Consider the following 23,040-nt stretch of genomic DNA (forward strand, 5'->3'; position numbering starts at 1 on the left):
CTCGCAGCTGCCCTTCCTGGCGACCCTTCCTGTCCCCGGGACGGGCGCCACCGACTTGTCCCGGTTCGGTGTGTGGGATCCTTCCTCTGCTCAGCCTCCTCCAAGCAGTTGTGACGTGCACGGAGTTAGACTTCCAGAACGCCGTTGTCTGCTCGGCCTTTGCTTGGGTCACTCAGTTTTTACTTTTGGTGCGTGCGTTGCCAGCTGCCAGGGCGACTCGTTTCCTAACTTGAAACAAAACAAACACAACAAAACAAATGGCACTTTGTAATCGAAAGCGCTTCCCTCATCTGGAAACCTAAGCTGAGTTTTGTTTTGCACCGAGTAAGTTTTCTTGAGGCCGAACCTGGGAACTTGGCGCACTTATTTGCATTGAACTTTGTGTTCTTTCTCTCTTCCACCAGGGCAGCTTTTAGGCTACTCTTTAAAGCCCTTGTGGTGGCATGATACTGAGCCCCCTGGCTGAGAAGTGTAAAGTGCCTGCATGTATATTTTGGTGTAATGCATATGGTAGTTCTTCCAGCGTCATTGGCTTTCCGTGGGATCAGTCATTCATATATATTTTTTCAACCTGTCTTCACATGTTTAGCGGTGCTTCAAGGGTGGATATATGACCATTTCAGTTTCAAAAGTGGAAATACAGATTCCATAAAGTTTATCCATAACCCCGCACAGCTATTCATTTTGAAGTAATGTGTATTCACCACTGTGTGTGTGGGTGTGTATCCTGAAGAAACTGGATTTGGAAAATCTAGTTTCAGCACGTCCCTTAAAAATTATCTTAACATTGTGTCCTCTTTCACTAGAATTTCAGTTTTTCTGTTTTTGAAATTAGAAAAAAAAAATAAAAAGGGGATGGGTAATTTTGTAAAGTTATTGGCTGGATTAAGAATTCTTTTAAAATTAAGACAAGGAGCTGGGCAGTGGTGACATATACCTTTAATCGCAGCACTCAGTAGTCAGAGGCAGTCGGATCTTTATGAGTTTGAGGGCAACCTGGTCTAGAGAGCCAGTTCATTCTAGGACAACTAGGGTTACACAGAGAAACCCTGTCTCAGAAAACCAAAAAACAAACAAACCCAAAAGTTAAGACCAGGAATGAAGAATAGTAACTTGAAATGTCTGAGTAGAGAATTTTGTTGAAGACAGTTGCAATATTGACCAGCATCTGAATGTGATTATATAATATGTGGGGATTACCCAGCTAGAAAGGGGTGAACTAATATCTAAAAGATATGCACAAACACATACAAATCTTTCATTCCTGAACTCTGAGCACCAATGACATTTTCCTTCAGAATTAGTTTCAGAACCTATATGATGCCTCTTCTGCTGAAACTGCTTATGAATTTATTGCACTTATTTTTAAGGCTTATGCTGCCCCAGACCTCACAATTTGAAGGGGCCTTGGGATATCATGGCAGTGTGACCACAGGGAATGGATGGGTTGACCCTAGCAATAATTTAGGAAGGAACTGAATTCACGTTACCAGATCCCTTTAGGCCTGTGCTTCCTTGTTTGTGAGTGAGGTGGGATTAAATAATCTCAGGTTTTCCACTCTGTCAATTCTTATCATTTGGAGCAAAGCTAGTGAAATTGGTGGATGACAAAGCTAGGAAGCAGCATGTTAGACACATGGCATGTCTGTCAAGTTTTGAGGCAGACTTCAGAAGACAGGACAGGAAGTTAAGTGCCCTACCAACAGTTTGATTATTCTCAATGTTACCATGAGTAGTTGCTGTGGACACAGCTTCTTCGCAGGGGAGCACCTGACCAGCAGGCATAGATTAGTACATTTTCCTGATTCTGAGAGGCAACATGTGTACATTTGTATAAAGCAAACCATACTTTTAAGATTTCTAAGCAGTCTTCATTTGCAAGGAGAATTTTGTTCCTTAGGCCATCCTTGCATCTATGTCCTTTATTTAGGACCTGCTGTCCTTTGAAATAGGTCTGTTGTTTCTTACAGCTGACATTTCCACATGCCTGTCTTCTACCTTGAAAAGTACCTTCAGCAATGTGTCTATTGCAGACACATGTTTCCTGTTAGAGACACTTGCATTCCTATATATAGGTTGTCTGCAGTCTGGAGCCTGGAGCCCAGTTTGTTGCTGGAAATCTTGAGTCTTGCCATTTCAGGTAATTTTGCCATAGACAGTTGAGAGAGAGACCAGGGAAAACTTAGGCTGACACTTTGCTTTTGCATTTTCTGCTAGCCTCCTACATATCGGCTGCTGGAGTTACTGTCGCCTTGAGTCCTCTCGGGGCAGCTGTCTTCACTTTCATCTGCTTCTGGCTTTGCAGTTAAATCTCCTCAGGAAAATGGTAATTAAGACACAGTTGGGACACAGTAAGGATGCTATCACATTGTTCTCAATAAAAATTACAAAAGAGACATATTGTAATGCATAATTTAAAACATGCTCCCACTTTAAACACTGTTCTCATTGGGGTTAGGAGAGTAACCTACATCAGTGGTTCTCAGCCTCCCTAATGCTGTGACCCTTTAATACAGTCGTCCCCGTTCTCCCCTTCCCTCCCCCCCCCCCACCATGTTGTGGTGACTCCCAATCATAACATTATTTTGTTGTTATGGTATAACTATACTTTTGCTACTCTTGCTAATCATAATGTTAATCTATGTTTTCTGATGGCCATTCTGCCACACAGGGGTGACAACCCATAGGTTGAGAACCACTGGCTTACCCTTTATAAATATGTACTAAACCACATTGTAGTAACTCCAGACCAGTGGATTTGACAAGTTAATATAAGCATCAACTATTGCCAAAACTCTGTTATTTCAACCCATTTTCCCAGTTGATGACAGTATCCTTTAAATAGCACCATTTAAAGTTGCTTTTCATTTACCTTCTGGTAGCTAACAGACTATGTTTAACTTAATCATCTTTATTTTACAGCCTCAATCACAGATTCTAGGAGTGTAGCACTTGAGCAGTAGACTCCAGGCCCTGAATTCAATGCTCAGCAATGCAAAATTGATAGTCCAACTGGGTGTTTACGTCAGGGTTCCGTTGTCTTCCTACCGTGTCTACTTCCTAGATTAAGTTGGATCTGAGGTGGGAAGGGGGTCTTGTTTACCTCTCCCAAATGTCTCCTTCTTCCCAGCTCAGTACTCCTCTGTTAGAAGACACTGAAGCTGGCTCCCTTGTCCATCATGGTCCTTTTACTTCCCTTGCCTGGGAAGGTAGTAGAGGATAGCAGAGGTAGGTAGGGTAGTCATGGAACCATGTTTGCTACAATGGCTGTTGTCATGTCTCTAAGTTCTGATCTCAGTAGTGAGCAGTTTCTTCAGCCTTGAAAATGGGCCAGCAGCAGTTTTAATCCCATTCATAGACCTCAGCTGTGCACTGCTGACCTGGACATGAAGCCATTTATAACGTTATATGTATGTATAGAGCTGATGAAAAATAATTCAATAAAGAGGGTGTGGATAAAACCCAAAGATTTTGAATGGATTCATTCTTAATTCTTCTGTTTCAAAGTTATTTATTTTGATTTGGGTAATTTAACCTGTCTCTCAATTTGCTAAAAATTTTATTGACTTTTATATCTGTGCTTTGGAAATAGAGAGTAAAGAAGAAATGGTTTGCATAACTGTCAGGGTGCTTAATTTGAGAAACAAAACAAAAAGTTGTATCTCGTTGACTTGGATTTGAATGCTAAGGCCACTGAAATAAATGCTGTGACAGAATCTGATTTACTTTTTGGCTGCTAAAATCCTGTCTGCTAAATCTTGTACCTGAAAGAGAATTGTTTGTATTGCTGGCTCTGTTTTCCATTCCAACTATGCAGAAAGTCTGTGAAATACTACTAATTCCAGCCAGTGGTCTGCATTGAGAATGGCCACTCTTGAACTTTAAGGCCACTATTAAATAATGATTCAGCAACAGTTGATCTGATTGGGTAGCTACTGATTAATGGCTGAGTGGTGTCCACAGGGTAGGTGCACTGGGCATAGGGAATGTTTGTAGGTAGGATGGTGATGTTAATTTCATTCTACTACTTAGCCTGGCATGAAACTTATAGCCTGTATAGTTTTGCATTGTTACTGTCTTCGGACTGTAATTGGCAGAGGACCACTAAAACCTCAGAGATTGATAGGGCAGATAAGGGAGAGGACCTGCCATCAGAGTCCTTTTGTGTAGTCACAAGCAACCTTATCATTTTTACTGCATGACTGGTGCTACTGTAGAAAAGGGAATATGTTTGAAGAACAAGTACAAATGCCAGAGATTAAATATTTGTTTTTGTTTACTGGTAATTAATCAAAAGAGCGAAACATGCTCAGATAGGAATCAGTATCCCGAAGACAAAGATCAACCTATTGATTGGGCATCCAGAATAAACACAGTTATTTCTTGTTTTACAAATAAATAGAAGAGACTCTGTAAAATAGCAAAAGTAAATAAAACAACCACCGAAAAGTAACCCTCACTTTCCATAAAGATTCTAATTTCAAAAGCTCTATTTTATTTTATTTTGTTGAATATTTATTTATATGTGATGTGTGTGCTTATATGTATGCATGTTTGCCTGTGTGGGCTCACATTTGTGTCCACTGTATTTGGAGACCAGGGTTGATGTTGGGTGTCTTGTGCAGTACCTCTCCACTCCATTTACTGAGGCAGAACCTCCCTGAGCTCGCAATTTCCTCTAGTCTGGCTAGCCATCGTGCCTTAGGATCTCTTCACTTCCCAGAGCATGGGATTCCAAGTGGGCTGTCCTACCCAGCAAGCCTTTACATTCGGGGTAAACACTCAGCTTCTCAATACTTGCCCAAGAAGCATGTTTGCTAGCCTAACCACCCCACCCATAGCCCTTCCAAAGGTCTGTTTACAAACACTTCTGTGTAGTCAGTGGTGATGGTGCCATAGCTCTGTATAGTGACCAAAAAAAAAAAAAAAAAAAAAAATCCAGGTATGCACTTAGTCTCAGGGTCTCTGAGTGGAAGGTAGGGTTGAGGGACTTAGGTTTCAAGTTACAGATTTTAGATTATTTAGTGAAGCCTCTTTTGTAACGATGAAAATGTTTTGTGGTGATGTCCGTATGATAGTTATTAAGTAAATATGGCTAACTCATTTTAAATGTGGTAAGTTTGGTCTTTAAAAATCACATTGAGTACTTTGGCTTCTGGATTCCATATCTGCACTAGAACTTTTTATTTAGTATTTTCAGTTTATAATTGGCAGTGGTAGCTCAAACATTTACCTACACGTCAAAAATGCTGGATTCAATAAATGCAATGATAGCTAATGGTAAAGGTAAAATTCAAGGATATTTTTTGAATAGTAGTTAGAAACTTTATTTTGGATTATTACATAATTTTAGAGACCCATCGATGTGAATTTTGAGTGTGTAGGAGATTCTGTCCCTTTCCAAATAGAGCTGGGGCAATGGAGTTCATAAGCAGGGTAGGGCGGAAAAGACCAAGGACCACTCACCAGACCCTGCTGACATCATGGGCAACTCTATAATGGAGAGCCTGCCCAGATGTGGAAGGAGATTGATTGATTAGCCATGCAGGACACGAGTGAGGGGTGGGGTGGACAGAAGGTCCTGTTAAGCTGTTACACTTGTTACACTGAATTAGCACAGTTCGGAAACTGGATTTTAGAAGTAAACATATAAGACTTTGTGTGTGTGTGTGTGTGTGTGTGTGTGTGTGTGTGTGTGTGTGTGGAACTGGTCCATCTAGAGAGAAGCTCTACAGCTATATATTCTAAAGATTGCACTTTGGAAATCAATTTAACCTAAACATTCAGAGACATTATTAGTGGAATAAGCATTGTTGCAGGAATCTTTTCTGAGTGGCTAGGTAGAAAGGGGCTGTGCTTAATGAAAGATTGTATTGAAAGGTCTTTCTGATTTCAAAGCATTAGCAAATTGGTATTGTTAGAATCCTACAAATTTTTAGTGGAACATGTTAAATAAGTTTTTTTTATGACATATGTTGTTTCATCTGCTATTTTTTCTTCTTTTTATAACCTGGTATTTTCTCACTATTATCTTATATGTTTATAACATTCAGAATTAGTTTTACTAATCACCTTTTTATAATTTATTTTGGATCAATAGACTTTTTTATTGTATGTTCTTTATTTCTGGGGTTCTCATTTTGATATGACTGCTATGATTTAAGCCTTGTGGCATCGAATGATAGTTTTACTGAGTGCGATCCAAACTGTTCACTTTCCCTCTAGTTGATTTGCTTTTTCATGCATGAATTATTGAATAACTCTTTGTTATTTCATGCACAATGATTTAATCTGGGACAAAAACAGGAATAGGTTTGTGGGCATGAATAGAGTGTGTGCAGAGGAATCTTTTAGGACTTGCATCTTTTTTCCAGGATTTGTGTGGATGGAGGATCAACTGTGTGAGAGTCATCTTTGATTGGAGATACAGGAAAAGGAAAGCTATAAAAATGTCCGTTCTGTGTACCCATTACTCATCTGACATGTGGTAGGTAGCACGGGAGGAGCAGAGATGCCCTCCCCCCACCTCCCACCTGTCAGTGCCCTGCCGTCATAAGAGCAGGGGGGCTGCCACTACCCCTCACCAGCTGTAGTGCTCAGGAGAGTGGCCCCTGCACCTCACCTGGGAACACAGCAGAGCTGGCCCTAATGGTGCAGGTGTGGGAAAGCTGACCCTAGAGACTGGAAAACAGAACTGGCCGGCCCCTAACTCCTTGCTCCAAGAGGTGAATTCTTGTGAGGAGGAGACAGTGCTGGAGAGCTCACCTTGGTGGTGAGGATGGGGAGAACTGTCTGCCCAGCCAACCCTACAGCTGCCCAGGACCAGATCCAGGGTTATGAATGACCCACCCACCATCAGCCCCATCTATGATCTGCTGGAGCATGTGACCTGACCCACAGACCTAAAGCTGTAGGATCTCCATGATTCAGGGCAACAGCAGGATATCCAGAAAAAGCCCCAGTGAGGGGCCAGCATTGATAGGGTAGCAGTATCCAGGGGCATTGAGCCAGACCAATGACTCTTTGCAATGAACACTTGCAAGGAAAGATATACGGATAAAGGGGTTTAACACAAGAGTCACTGTGTCACACTGCAGCTTCCATGGCGAGATTTTTAATTCCTTTCCTTTTTTTCTCTTAGGTTTTGCTTTATTTGGGGGAGAGGGGTGGAGGGATGGCAGAGAGCAGGTGCAAAGGGACAGGGCAGTGAACGGAATCAAGATACATGATGTAAAAGACACACAGAATAAATAAAATTAATGTCAGCTCTAACAATCTCCTGGGAAGACATATTTCTATTCTTTTTCCTTTGGACAAAGGAAGTCATAGCAGTGTCTGACACCAAAAGAATGACCAAATTTATTTTTTATTTCACCACAGGAAGGGATATGAGATGATCTATAGTTTTATTTTGCATTGCATTTTTGGCTCCCTCTGTTGGTTAGTTATGAAGCAGTGGATGTAATTTATTTTCTCATCCAGACAAGCAGTTGATATATATTTCAGATATGTATGGGAAGGCTAAAATAATGTTACAATGGGCAAAATTTACATTCTTTTTAAGAATTTTAGCATTTTGCACTCCACCAGAAATATGGGCCAGTGCCATTTTTCCTATAGACAGTAAGTAAGTAAGTGTTTGAATTTTTTACCCAATCTGGTATGTTAGAACCGATATCTCACTGTGGTTTAAATTTGTACTTCACTGGTTGTCTGTGAATCTCAACGTCTCTGACTATGTGTCATGTGAGCTGTCTGACCTTGTCTCTTACCCATTGTTTAGTTTACACTTGGGTTTTCATATTCCCCCCCAGATGCTTAAGATACAGAAGTAAAAATGTGTCTGTTTCTGTGTGCACACTTATCTGCCCTGTTCCTTATCGCACCTTTTAGCACTTAGTTATATATTTATGCATGCATCTATGTATCTATGTATCTAGATTTGTACCTGCTGACCTATCTCTTTGTCCCATATCTCTCTTTCCCTTTTGGAACATTTATGGTAGTTATGAGAATTGCTAGTAGTACTAGTTTAAATTGTTGTGTCAGAATATTAGTCCATCTAAACAAGCTGTTTTCCTTATTGCAGACCCTTTGTTACTGAAGTGACTTTGTAGAAGGAAGCAAACCTATATTTTGGAAGTTATAGTTTAATGGGAAAGTTTAAAAACACAGATGGCAATTTTAAATCTATAGCAGAAGTGAAGATGTATAGTTTTGTAATTGATAGCAGTTGGCCTTGTTGATCAGGAATTTTAAGACAGTTTTAATTTTTCTGCATTGGCTTTTGGGTGATTCAGATATTACTCTTTATTATTATTTAAACGGTTTATCTGACAACTGATGTAATGCTCACACATAAATGCATTCTAGTGTAGTCAGTATCACTAAAGTTTGGATAGCAGGAGAACCACGAACCCTGCATTTTCCCAGATTACTTTAGTTTCAGAACTAATCTCTCTTGGAGAGTGATTTTAAATCTGGGTCAGTATAGTACCTGGATACATTTACGATCCATCTTGTTTAATGCTGACACTTTGAACTTAGGGTTTTCCTGTCAGTCATTTAAGATGCTTGGACATCTTCAGTACCACTTCAGTACATTTAGTCATTGCTGCTGGGAAGATAGATGAGAAGACTAACACGCACCCATTTCAGACTGATGCCAGTAGCTCACTGCTGCCAGAGACAGAAGGGCCACATGAAATCTCTTGATAAACATTGGAAAAAGAATTAACATTTGACCTAAAATTAGCATTGTGTATTGTACCATGAGATGACTAACTTTATGACCAATAGAGAACTTTTCTTGTGCAGATTAATGGCATCTTTTGCAGACATCAGTTGATAATAGTAACAACAACAACACCTCTCTAAATTAGTGAGTTGTATGTCTGGCTGGGAGTGCCCTCCTGCAATTGCTGGCATTACTCTGAAAGGAAAATGAATTTATCAGGTGTTTTGCTTTGTTTTTCTTAGACACTGGCCAAAAGAAGACCCTAGACAAGAAAGATGGGCGAAGAATGTCTTTTCAGAGGCCTAAGGGAACGATGGAGTATACTGTAAGTTATTTTGCCAAAAGCAGTTTACCTTTGTAACAATTTTACTAAAGGCATTTCCTGTCTGACTGCAGATGAGCCAAGTATTGTTAATTGCCTCACTTTAAAAGTCCGACTTCTTTTGTGTAACTTTCCTGAACACTAATCCTTCAATTCTTAATTGCATTTTATGATTTGTTTTCCTCACTGTGTTCTAGAAAGACAGTTACTCCAGGAAATTAAACTTAATCCTGATGATGATTTAGAGTCAGAGTTCCTATGCTGCAATAGTTTTATTAGATTAGGCTTTTAGGACAGTGTTTGCCTTTTTAGGAATGTTGTCTTGATTGGGTCCCCTGCAGTGCTAATGGCAGACGGGGGATGTCCCAGGCTGAGTAAAACTGGGTTTTTCTCCTCTTGAGAAGACCCTCAGATCTCTGTTGACTTTTTTTTTTTCTCATTTCTGGTTACTGTGGACCCCCAAAGTGACAGTTTAATTTTGGAGTGTGCTGTTTCGTTTACTTCGTTGGCCATAAACATGATTGATTTAGATGGTGCTAAACATGTTGTAAGGCAAATATATGAATTCAGATTAATGTTACTTTTTAAAAACATATTATAACTGTATTAGGAGAAAATAGCAGTCTTCCATGTAATTAACTCCTTCAGTGTTCAGACCTTCCAGCAAGTCTAAACTAGTTACCATGAATTCTTAAGCATTATCAAAATTTGAGTTATATGTATATATGTATGATATATATATATATATATACTGTATATTATATATACTGTATAATTGACATTTGTCATATTAAGTGTTTTTAAAAGGCTAGAAACTACTTATTTAGAAATTAACTTCTGTCAAAAGAATTGGATTTTAAAGCCCATTGCTGGTCCCAGGACAACCTCCAAAGCCACAGAGAAACCCTGTTTCGAGAAACCCTGTCTCGAAAAACCAAAAGAAAAAAGCCAAAAACAAAAAACAAACAAAAAAATCAACCCTAGATTATGCATGTTTGTGTCTAAATGGTTGAAGTGAGAAAATGAGTTCAAATAGTAAAAGGTTAAGTAATATAATTTAGTATATTCTTAAATATTTACAAAGACATAAGATTTGAGACATAAGGTATATTATTATGCTATGCAGATGTACATGACATATTTTTTGATGTTCATGAACTGTAAGATTTGAACTTAAGAATTTGCCATTCTTGGCATGTAATAAAACATCTGAAGCAAAATTAAAATAAGCACCTTTTATTGTGGTGTGAGGGCAGGCCATGAAAACCTGAAAAAAATTTCCTTCCTTTATGAGTGACTCTTTAAAAACTTGCATACTGGCTAACAGTCATAAAACACCTTACAGGTCTTCTTTATTTATTTTTATTACATATGTCAGTTTTTAAAATGAAGAAACACAAAATTCAAAGCTAGATATTGTTTTTATACTGTTTTTCTATAATCTTTGAAATACTTACATAAAGTCAGTCAAATCTTTACATAAAATGACTGTATTGGCTGCAGTATACATTTCCATTTATTTTAGATAAAGCTTCTATATCACAACGTGCTGTGGAGGCTGAGGCACGATTATCTGAACCCAAGAAGATCTCTGTCACACACACATTCTCCCTCTCTCCCTCCCTCCCTTCCTCCCTCCCTCCCTCTCTCTCTCTCTCTCTCTCTCTCTCTCTCTCTCTCTCTCTCTCACACACACACACACACACACACACAATACAGTTTTAATTGTGAAATCACTTTCAATGGGAATTAAAGTGGGCCATAAAGATGCTGTCCTTGCAGACTGTCTGGGAGTGGCTCAGTTGGTGAGCACCATCCTTGTGAACATGTGGAGGTGGCTCAGTAGGTGAGCACCGTCCTTGTGAACATGGGAATCTTATTTCAGATCCCTAGAACCCATGGGAAAAGCCAGGATACAGTGTGTGCCTGTAACTCAGCAGAGGGAAGGTGGGGACAGGCAAGTCCCCAGAGCTTGACGTCCCGCCAGAACAGTTTGATCAACCTGAACATCAGCAAGAGACTGTGTTTCATAATATAAGATGAAAAACACTCACAGAAGACACTGTTCATTGACCTCTGTCCTCTGAGACACATTCATGTACACATATGTACAGATACATATACATGTATATTTACAAACTAAATACATATTCAGAATATCATCCAATTCTTCAATCCATTTACCTTTTCTCTTTGCTGTTTATCATTCCATCCTTCCAACTTTTACATTATCTGTCCTTTGGTTATTTCTGTTAAAGTTTCAAGTGATATGCAAAATAATCAGCTTCATTATGGAATTGTCATACATATGTGTCATTATATTCTTTGTTGTAATTGATTTCCCATCCCAAGCACCTCTTACCCTCTTCTGGCTAGTTCCCGTCTTCCTCCAGACAGTACCCTATGCACTGTATTTACCTCTTCCCTTTCCTTAGGACCCCTCTCCTCTTTAGCAGGTCCTTTATAGTCTCCTGGCCCATGCTTTTGTCTTTCCTCTCTAGCATGTCCTCTCTACTTTTCTGACCCATGACACAGATGGGTTGTTAGTTTGTTTTTCTGTTCTTACCTTCCCCGGGGCTTGTATTTTCTGCCTTCACTTCCTGTTTTGGAAATTGTAGCTGCTCTCTTCCATCCTTTTACAATACTGAATTTTCTTTGGATTTCTAACACATGTGTGATGGGAGTATGTGTACATGAAGCAAGTTTACTCACACCCATGGAGCTGGAGTTACAGACCATGTGAGCAGTCTGACTTCTGGCCCTGTGCAAGAGCAGGACAAGAGCCCAACCAGCAAGGCCACTCTGCCAGTTATTTTAATTCTGTTGTAAAGTGAACATGCTTGAAAAGTTTTAGTTTGTATTTGGAAACTGCTTGAGTTGATGGTCAGTATGGACTGTGGTAAAGCATGTGTTTTACCATGCCTACTGCCTTAGTAGGTTGAAGTTATTGTAGAATGTGATATTTTTTAGAGCATCTTCTCAGAAATTACCATGTTTTAATCAAACATAAGATTGTTTTCAAGATTTTAATATTAAAATTATGTAATACCTCAATCTTATAATTTAATATTTCTGTTTTAACAGATCAAAGTAATCTATTTTTCCTTTAAACAGGTTGAATCAAGGGATTCTTTGAATAGCATAGCCCTGAAATTTGATACAACGCCCAATGAACTTGTTCAGCTAAATAAGTTATTCTCCAGAGCAGTTGTGACTGGGCAGGTATTGTTATTATTTAAATGTATTGATATTTCAAATTATTAGATAAAGTTATTCATTTTTATATAATTAACAATGTAGAAAATATAAGAATAATATTGTTGTGTTTCTGAACAAATCCTATTGGCCAGATAAGAGTACAAGTTACATCTGTCAATTCTATGTTTAAAAACAAACTGAAAATAATTGTAAGTTTTGTTTCAAATATAGTCTTAAGGAACTTTTAAACATATTTAAAGCAGTTCATGTAAATTGACAGAATTCCAATGATTTTAAAGGTAAGCTATCCTTAAATCTCTAACTTGCTTTCTGGAAGCAAGGGAACAAATTGAATCTTTAAGAACCAGTCTAGCCTATGTCAGGGGATCAGGGGATTTTGTTTCTGTTTTGAAGTTTGTCTGTGACCCTTAGAACATGTTCTGTGTGAGTGCAGCATTCTGACAGCTTTCCTTGTCTGCGATGATGACAGCGTTGATATGTCATTGTGTAACTAGTCACACAGTAAGGCTTAGTTTATTGCTGCTCGCCTGCTAACGTTAACAGTGATGTAGTGAACACTTGTATATGTCTATTTTATATATACTTCACAATATATGAAATTGTTGGATGAAGGAAATATGTATAGTTAATTTTTCTAGTTGTTGCCAAGTTGCCTTTAAAATGAACACATACAGTAATAGAGAGTTTTTTTTCTGTGCTATTCAACAGCTTGTTTTAATAACCATTTCTAAATTAATTAGTTTTGAAGTTTTTATTTTTATACTTATTAATATGATATAGTATTCTACACATATAATCTGATTTTTTTACTGGTGAAGATCACTATCAAATTATGCTTGCTTATGGAACATCATTTGGCCACTTGTACTTGTTTTCCTGAATCTGTATATGAACATCTTGCAGGTTTTATACGTCCCTGACCCTGAGTATGTCTCCAGTGTTGAGAGCTCACCATCTCTGAGTCCAGTCAGTCCTCTGTCGCCAACATCATCTGAGGCTGAGTTTGATAAAACCACTGTGAGTATGCTGCTTCCAACCTTTGCTGTGTAGACAGACATATGCTGTGTACATGTTACTCACCCGGCGTTTTTCTCACTCTGCCCAAAATGTCCGTACTTAAAGTGATATTAGATCCTTTTATTTTGTTAAAAGTGTTTAGCTTGGATTGATAGCCCTTTGGCGTAATGGTCCAAGGCAGTCATCATTTCTGTCTTATAAATATCATAAACTTAATTTTTCAGGGAATTATACCTAAAAACCATGAGATAAGATCATATCCAATTTGAATATTTACTTTCTGGAATCTGCATTTGTGTGTATATGTTTGTGTGTGTATGTACATGCATGGGCACATGACACATGCACACTAGTACTTGGAATTCTTTATGAGTTCATTTTTAATGCACTGCCGTTAAAGTATGAGAATTTGTCATCCTAACTAATCCTTTCAGGATTAAGATAGTACACCAGTTTATTCAGCAATTGTAAGGAGAAAATATTCTAGGTAAGCTAGGTTTACAAATGAGTTTTAAGAAATCAAGTTAAAAATTAACATCTCTCCAAAAAGAACTTTTCCTGTATTACCTTACACTGATCATAATTTTCCATCTCATAGTGCTTATTGGTTACTAATTGAACAGTTTTAACTTCAGTGCTTTCAGGTATAAATCTGAATCTCAGAATATATGTACTTTATGTTAAATCTGAGCCAGTTATTATAAGATTATTTTAATAATTTTATGCAATATATAAATGCATAAATAACATAAGTGGGATGTGATATTTTTCAACTTTAAAATCAATGGTTTATTAGGCAGTCATGCTTTTAAAGCATGTTTAAATTTTTTTTAGATTCATTTACTTTCTCTTTAATGTGTTTTAGTACTTTACCTGCCCATATGTATGTGCACTGTGTATATATATGCTTTGCCTCCAGAGGTTAGTAGAGGGCATTAGGTCCCCTGGAACTAGAGTGTCAGATGGCTGTAAACAGCGCATGGGCTCCTCTGTAGTGCTCCCCTGGGATATGTTTTCAAGAGATTATACTGCAATCGCACCTTGGTTTTAAATTCTCTGAATAAAGTCTCATGGTTAATGTATGATGAAATATAATATTACAGTTAGGATTTTGTATTTAGATTTTAGGAAACTCATTCTTTATAGAAGATATTTCCATATTTAACACCACACAAATAGATAAATTACAAAGTGACAGTTTTCTTCTGGAATTTAGATGGGAGCCTCTTTCTGTAATTATCATTTAAAAGGTGAGATTTCAACTCTAGACAAGGAACTACAGGAGACCAAGGGATGTTGAGAATGGGAGAAATCATCTTCCACAGGAAGAACACACCAATTGGTTATCTAATACCAAAGGGACAGTCCTGAACACATACATGCAAGTAACATCATACAGACTGAGAAGTTTGTAGTTGTGTGTTTAGGAATATATATGTGTATACATATATAGAAGTATGTATAGCAACAGTTAAAAAGAGGCCATGCATTTGAAAGAGAAAGAGAGGATAGGATTTAGAGAGAAGAAAAGGAAAGTGATGTAATTATAATCTCAAAAAATTATTTAAAAATATCATTTTTCTTTTAAACTGTGATGAAAAGCTCAGTCAGCTCTAAAGCCAAAACGAATCCCTTACAATTTTACTGCATTTTTATTCACCTAAAAAAATTGAATTTTTTAAATTTCATTCTGCATCTTGTTTTTAACTTTTCTCAACTCTTTGATTAAGAAGTAGAATAAAAATAAACTAATAATGAGTAAATATAACTTACAGAAAGGGGTAAATGATTTTATTGAAGATTTTAAAATTTATATAGCGTGTATATATTGGATGAAATAAATACGATATTATTTATTTCTGTACCTGTGTGGCTTTTCTTCCTCAGACATCCTGTGTTTTACCTACATGTTACTAGAGAATGTCTGTAAGTTTTTACCTCATAAGTGCACAGACACAGCACAGCCTATGAGAAAGGAAGGACAAAGGTTGAACTTACTGCTGGTCTTTAGCTTTTCATAGATGACTATTTGGGGTAGTATTGATGCTAGCTAGATAGCTATATCTCTCTTCAAGGACCATTCTGTTCCTTGTAGCTAAAGCAAAATTACAAAGAACTATCGGAAAGCCGTCTAGCGAGCTTCAAAACCATTGAATCAAAAGCCAGACTCAGTTAAAATAATTCTCCAAAATGTTGATGGTGTACATAAGTTGTACTGAGATCTGATCACAGTCCACTGAACAACTGTGGTTCTTTTAGAAAGAAAAGTGTCTCTTTTGTGCTGCACTGATTCTCTTTAATAGGATTACATTGAAAGATTGGGATTGCTATAGATAGCAATTGAGTTATAGAATTTGAGGCCGGGGGAACCTCAGATCATGTGGCTCACTGAGGTATGTCTTCATTTAAAAAAAGCATTTAACAATATACTTTGTGCATATTTTTTTCTGTGAATAACACGGTTTCACAGTAGATAGTCATACTCATAGGAAATCAACATAATTAGGGAGTAGTCAACCATCTACAGATAGAGTTTGTCGGTAGCTCTTTGTCCACTTGTATCCCTTGATGATTGTTGATCTTCTGTATTTTGGGAGTGGAACATTTTATCTGTCATCTGGTGGAAGATGTGCAGTTATATTCACTAGTTCCTGTGAACATTGGCAACCTGGATTTGCATCTCAGTTTAATCTTGTTTGGCCAGTTATGGAATTTGAGTAAACATAAGTTTAAACCTAACCTTGTATGTTAGCTAAAAAGTTAAATGAGGGTATCTATATTTCACATACAGACAGGGATTTCATGAACAGCCATTGAAGTTATTATTAATATCACTTATTTAGTTAACTGTACTGACAGTATTTGTGTCTGACACAGAGCTTTTAGATACATGATAGCTACCAAAGACAATGGTAAGTGTATAAAGCATGAAGATATGAAAAGGTCAAGCATACCTTGTTAATCGATAATAGTTACATGCCATGTAACTATTACAATATATTTCTTTTATGTGGTGAATTTATCAGTAGCATTTAAAGTGTCTTTGAACTTGGAAAACATTTTAAGTAATTTTTAAAATTTTTAAAGTGCATACAGCAAATGGTAAACTAATACAGGGTATACTTTTAATTTTGTCCTTAGTATCTTAGGTATTTTCATAGCACTTTAGAATTGAAATCAGCTATTAGACAATGGTTGTATTCAGCATAGCTGTTAGAGTCAGCTCTACTTGTAATTGTCTAATGTGTTTTTGGAAGAGTATATTTACCATTTCATTTCCTATTTGTTTTAAATATTGTTATAATTGTGTTTAGTATAATTGTTTTTCTTCATGACTCTCTGTTTTAACCACAAAGTGACATTCTGAGGAGTCACATGAATGCAAGAATGGCCTGTAGTCAGATTGAACTGTCTGCTGTGCTGTAAGATGGGCACAGATGGACTTTTGGTTTTGAAGTTTAAAGTGTGCTTATGGAGTTGGGGTGTAGCTTAATGACTCAAGTGTTTCCCACCCAAGTGTAAGGACCAGAGTTCAGATCCCCAGAAATCACGCAGACATTAATTGGCATGGCAGCCTACCAGTAATTTCTACCCCAGAAGGCAGACATGAGGAGAGGGGAAGACCAGACACCTGGGTGAACTCTGGGTTGGATGGAGGCAATCTTCCTTAGTGAATGATCTGGAAAAGCAATAGAGAATAATTCATTGCTGACATCAGCCTCAGGCCTCCACATCTACAAGTAATACACATGTGCACAGAAGTATACCCACAGACTTGCAGACTTGTATGTACACATAGCCATATACACAGTTGAAAAACACTGTGCTGATGAGTACATCTTCTTGCTTGCTGTATTGTAGACACCACTCACTGGCCAGCTCTTCCCTTTCCCTGTGCTCTGGCACCTCACGGATGCCATGTTGGTGTTATCAAAACTAGTGCTTTAATTTACAAGTAGTTCAGCGTGTGTGTTGGGGTTGGGAGGAACACACATTACTTAGATTTTAGTGCTTTTCATATTGTTGTATATGCATATGTATATGTAAATATAATTCCTGTGCATCCTTGTACTGTCAGCACTCAAAATGCAAGTTTATGATATATTTGATATATTTAAAATCATCATTAAAAGTGGAAATACCATTATTATAATTAGTGAGAATTTGAGGGTTCTTTATCTTGAGAATGTGGTGAGAAGAAAAGAAAGCAGTTCTTACTGGGGAAAGTTATGGATTTCCCATCAACTATGTATTTATCTAGCTTACTAAGGCACTTTCTTTGCATTTTATTTTGCTTGGTTCAAGACTCCCGATGTTGTCCATTCAAAAGAAGCACTGCCCTCATCTACTGTTAGCAGTATTCGGCCTGCAAGAGTTGTGTCTTCAACCTCTGAGGAAGAAGAAGCATTTACTGAGAAGTTTCTCAAAATTAATTGCAAATATATCACCAATGGCAAGGTAATGAACAAAGTCTTGGTTTTTACTAAACTTTGAAAGCTTGACATGGACATTTTAAGTCAAAAATTTTAGCCATCTATGAGTATTTATACAAGGTTTTGGTAACTGAATGTTTGAAATAGCATGGACCTTGCCCATGACTTAGTATCTGGTTATCTGTGGCAGTTATTAAAGGTCATAAGGTATACATATATTCATTGTAACAAAGTACATGTACATAGTGGTTTTTGCTAGGATACTAAACATCTTTAAAACAGCAGCATTGACTGTGCAGGAGTACTAGCTTTGGAAAACTTAGTATAACACAGAAATTGAAAGATAACTCATCCTTACTGAGTTTGTACTATATAGTAGATAGTATTCATGTGTGTTCATTTAATCTATCAAAGTTGGAATAAACATTCCTTCTTTGGGGCGAGTAAATTATCTTTTGAAGTGCTTTGGTATGCTTCTAAATACTTGGGGATATGCAAGTATCCTTTGTTAAGTGATGTCTGATTTGATCCTATGTGGTCAGGGAACCTTCTTACTCCTGTGAGAAGGCTTAATACAGAGTGACTTATTTCCTCACCCAGAGTCTTTGGTAAATCTGTGTGTATGCTTGAAAAACACACATATTTTGCTTCTACTGAGTGGAATATTTTGCAGTATCATTGAGATCAAGCTGGGCAATGCTCGTATTCTTCTGTATCTTTACTGAGTTCTTATTTTTTCTGTAAATTCATGACAAGGATGTGGCACTGGCTCATTGCAAACAGTTTTCTGATTTTGGTTCCGTCAGTTTATGACTCATGGGTTTTCAACATGCTGTTAGAAAGGTATAAATGTATGGTATTCTTGTGTTGTTCTGATTAACTGACTCAGCCTGAAAAGCCCACATTGGCTCCAAGAATCTGCCCTGCCTGATGTTCGCTGTGCTGGACACTGCTACAGTTCCTACTTCCTTTTGGGAAGTGTTAGCATGGTTTATCCTTGCCTGTACTTTCAGGCTGTCTGTGCAAGGTGTGTTTCTTGTGGAGGGTATACAACTTTAGGTCTTAGTCAGATGAGTTTGAGGTGGTTAATTAGTTCTTGAGGTTTTCATAAATTTGACCTCAAGGAAAGACCTTTGAAGAAGACATTTGTGCATCCCTCTAGCCCTGAGGATGGATTCTTATGTTAAAGTAGATTGATGAAGGTATTACCTAGTTTAAGACAGACTGTAGAAGGAGCTTTGGAGGCCTTTGGGTAGCATTAATGTGTGTAGAGAAGTGGGAACATTGTCTTTACACTGGACCCTTTGTTGCCTTGTAGCTAGTTAGCATTATCTCCTCCTGAGAGTAATCTAAAATGTATCATAGGGTGCGTTGATGTTATGAACCGAATCTTCTGTGAACTAGGTTGCACTCAGTGGTAGAATACTTCCCTTGAGTGCATGATGCTCTGAGTTAGCTTGTCAGTATTGCCAAAGCAAACACAAAACCCAGGAAACTATCAGCGCAAATTCCTATAAAAGTAAAACTTTCAAAAATATCTTTCAAAGAACCTTGAATGTGCTTGCTAAATTGTAGCCAGTTGCATGGTTTCATTTATCAAAATCTGTAGTTTATAGAAATTGAGCAGTAAAAGGGACAGAAGGTTAGAAACCTTTCAAGGTTTTGTTACAGTGTGTGTACTCTAGCCCTGTTTACAGACTACCCAGCTATCCCCAGCAGTGTCAGTGACCTTTGTAGCACTTTCCTGGCTCTCTGACTTGTGTTTGTATGTGCTTCAGCAGTATATATGGCTGTAAATGGGTCCTTGAAGACACTGCTCAACGATGAGTAGGCTAATATTCTTTTGAAGATTCATTGTCTGAGGGGCTTTGAGATGGCGCAGTGGGTAGAGACCTTTGGAGACAAAAAAAAAATCTAATTTCTGCAAGTTGTCCTCTGACCTCCTTACACGTGATCTGGCACATATATTACACCAGCATGTGCACATGCGCACTCACCTTCACACTATGAATAGAGAGGTGCTTGCTGAACAGTTTAGATCATTTCCCCCAACACACTCTGCCCACATGTGTACAGAGTAAGGTTTTTCCGCCCGCCCGCCTGGTCTTGTCCTGCCGCAGCGCCAGCCCCAAATAACTCACAGAGACTCTGGTATTTGATATTATGCTGTTGGCCAGTTACTTGTTTCTTATCGGCTAGCTCTGTCCTAAGTATTAACCCATTTCTATGTATTTCCACATGGTCTTACGTGGGTTTTCTTACCCGGGAAAGGGGCCAGCGTCTCATCTCCCCAGTCTCTCCATCTTGACTCTTTCTTACTACTTTTTCTTTCCTCCTTGTCTCCTAGTCTCTCCTATCTCCTTTCCTATTGGCCAACAGTGCTTTATTTATTAACCAGTATGAGAAACATAGCTACATAATGGCATCTCCCATCACACATGTACTTCTTATTTTAATATTGCATAGGTTTAGTTTAAGTCTTTCATACCTGTAACGCCTACTGCTATCGCTTCTTCTCACTGGGTAACTGTATTCATCAGGAGATCTAAACATCGCTAAGTGAAGATCACTTTGTCCTGTAAAAGGCACTGTCTTCCATGACTGTACTGAGTTTAGACGGTGTGATACCAAGTCAGGCAGGATGCCTGATTTTCCCCTTCCCTGACATTGCAGGAAAAAGCAACATGACTTGGAATAACCATTTGATTTTCAGAAATTTGTCATGGTTTCTTTGAGCTTGTAAAATATCTTGGAACAAGAGTTTAAAAGTGAGAGTAAGGTGTTTGACATATGATTTAGAATGCATGTCTTTTGTGACATAGCTACTCATGAGTATGGGAAAGAGCGTACTACCCAGACTGTGCATCCGCTTTGCTTGTTCTCTGTTGTTCTTTGAGCAGATTGCCCACTCATCTCAGCCTTAGTTTTCACATCTGTAAAATAGAACTTGTGTCTGTTTCAGAGCTAAGATTGTGAGCATCAAGTTAACAGTGTACAGCGTATGCTATACATGAAGCAGTAAATACTAATTCATACTAATGCTATCAACTGTCTAGAAATCCTAATTTATAAAAGTAGACTCTTAAAGATTTCTATCTCTATTTATATACTAATTTAAAATTCATAGTCTCTGATGGTGAATAAAAAGTAGTTACAGTTTAATATGAATATTATCTAATCAATTCTATAGATGAAGAAATGTGCCCTGAAATTTTGAATACTGAAGCTCTCATACCTAATGAATAGCAAACTTAAGCTATTGTTTGTTTCATACACTATTTCTATGAAATGACTCCTTTACCGATGATAATGTTATTAATGCTTGTAATGTTCTTAATGTTATTAATGAGAAAGCATGCACTGTGCTTCCATACCCATATTTGGGGCTTGTATTGGGAGAAGTACACAGGAGGTAGTGTGCATAGTCCTGCAAAACTTGGCTTTTTGAGGCATAAGTCTGCCAGTCCCTTCTCAGCTTCCTAATCTAGCCATAATTTTCCTTTGTAAATTTTAATTCCTCACATGATTGCTTTAGGAAGAACATGATATTCTTTACATTCTGACTCTGCCGAGGAAAAGGTTATTTTCCTGGAAAAGCATGTATCATGAGGGATTGTGCCTTATGTGCCTGATTGTTCTATGTATAAAGTAGATGGCCAGAAGTCAGAGGATACCTAGCAGAGGCATCTAGGATCCGTGTTGAGCTTGTGAACTTTAAAGATTGAATGTTCTTCCTTTTTCCATCTTAGGGCACTGTCAGTGGTGTGCTGCTAGTCACACCAAATAATATAATGTTCGATCCACATAAAACAGACCCCTTGGTTCAAGAGAATGGCTGTGAGGAGTATGGCATCATGTGTCCAATGGAAGAGGTGATGTCAGCTGCCATGTACAAAGACATTTTGGATAGCAAAATAAAGGAATCCTTACCCATGTGAGTGTGCTGTTCTCTGTGGCTTCTCTTTTTCTTTCCTTTTGTTTTTCTTTTCTGTCTTCTTTCCATTTAGCATCTACATAGTAGACTCTTCTCTAAATATTCTTATTAGTTTTATTTCAGCTGCTTTTCATTTTGTCAGTAATGAAGGAAAACTTTAAGCACTCTTGAATAGTCATTCTTAGTATGTCTGATATATAGTTAGTAGTTGTGTTGTATTTATAATTACTTAGTCAAAGGGCCAAATATTTGACAACTAACCTGTCGTATTCATGTAACTCAATGCTTATCAGCCTTTGTTATTGAGGCACAGAATTAAAAATTTTAACTTACGCTGTATTATTAATTTGCCATGAAGGTACCTAAAGAGTCGCATGTGGGGTGTAGAGTGTTGCATGGATAAAGACCTGGCATTTCGAAAGGCAGAAGAGCTTTTACATTTACATTTGTAGTTGTACTTCTGGATACAGAACTCATGACACACAAAAGAAAAGACCTGTAATTGTGCTAATGCAGAGTTGACCTGGGGATGTGCTGGTCTGGGAGTTTGTGTAATATAACAGCGTAAATTTGAGACTGCAGTTTTAGGCAAAGCCTTTAAAAGCACGATGTACAAGCAAGTAGCCTGCAGAAATGTAAACGACTGATAGGAAGAGGAGACATAGCATACGACGAGGCGTAGGAAGAACTTATGTGCAATAGAAAAGAACTGCTCCCCCCCTCCAAGGACTGGCAACCACTTAAAATCGGGCTTCACCTTAACTGAGAACAATTGGTTTACAGACTTAAGATGCCAGTCTAAAAATTAGACATCAGGGGAAAAAAAAAGTTAGAAAGGAAAAAGCAGCAAGGTGTTTCTTCTCAGGCAGTGTGTAAGCTGTTAGGATGCCTGTGATAGGGTAAAACGTTTTTTGGAAAAGGGTCCATTTTGGCCTCCAGTGACAGATACTGTTTTTGACTTGGTAAAATAATCTCTAGAAATGTAAATAACTCCTAGAAATATTATTCTAAACTGCTGGTTATAGTTTTAAGTTGCCAAAGCCCATTTCAGGAAAACAAACAGCAAAGAAAGCACAGTTCTGGAGGTTAAATAGAGAGAAGAGACAGATTGAAGGACTAGGTCCAAAGGGAAAGAGGAACACCCCTCAGCAATGCCATCTTGTCCTGATGTTGTTTGGGAGTTATCCTCTACGTGGGCTGTGGCTGTTCTGCCTTTCAAATGATCATTTTATCATTCAGCATATCACCTGGGAAGACAGTGACCTGGGTGCAAGCATCTTAAATATCACCAGAAGGAAATACCCTCAAGTCTTGGTTTATATGTTAATTGAAATTGAAATCAGTATTTGGCTTCAAACAAGATAAACGTAGAAAATGG

The 23,040-nt window shown here is 37.9% G+C and overlaps 1 protein-coding gene across 3 annotated transcripts in view; it reads left to right on the forward strand.

Annotated features, from left to right (window-relative positions):
* Positions 1-23,040, forward strand: part of LOC127235369 (oxidation resistance protein 1) — a 96,784-nt gene that overhangs the window by 36,239 nt on the left and 37,505 nt on the right. For all 3 annotated transcript variants that reach the window (XM_051202622.1, XM_051202620.1, XM_051202621.1), the window contains exons 2-6: positions 8,980-9,062; positions 12,174-12,281; positions 13,182-13,295; positions 17,601-17,753; positions 21,478-21,662. In XM_051202622.1, the coding sequence (XP_051058579.1) occupies positions 8,980-9,062; positions 12,174-12,281; positions 13,182-13,295; positions 17,601-17,753; positions 21,478-21,662 (643 nt within the window). The remainder of the gene's footprint in view (positions 1-8,979; positions 9,063-12,173; positions 12,282-13,181; positions 13,296-17,600; positions 17,754-21,477; positions 21,663-23,040) is intronic.

Source organism: Phodopus roborovskii, unplaced genomic scaffold (genome assembly GCF_943737965.1).
Source record: "Phodopus roborovskii unplaced genomic scaffold, PHOROB, whole genome shotgun sequence".
Taxonomy (NCBI): domain Eukaryota; kingdom Metazoa; phylum Chordata; class Mammalia; order Rodentia; family Cricetidae; genus Phodopus; species Phodopus roborovskii.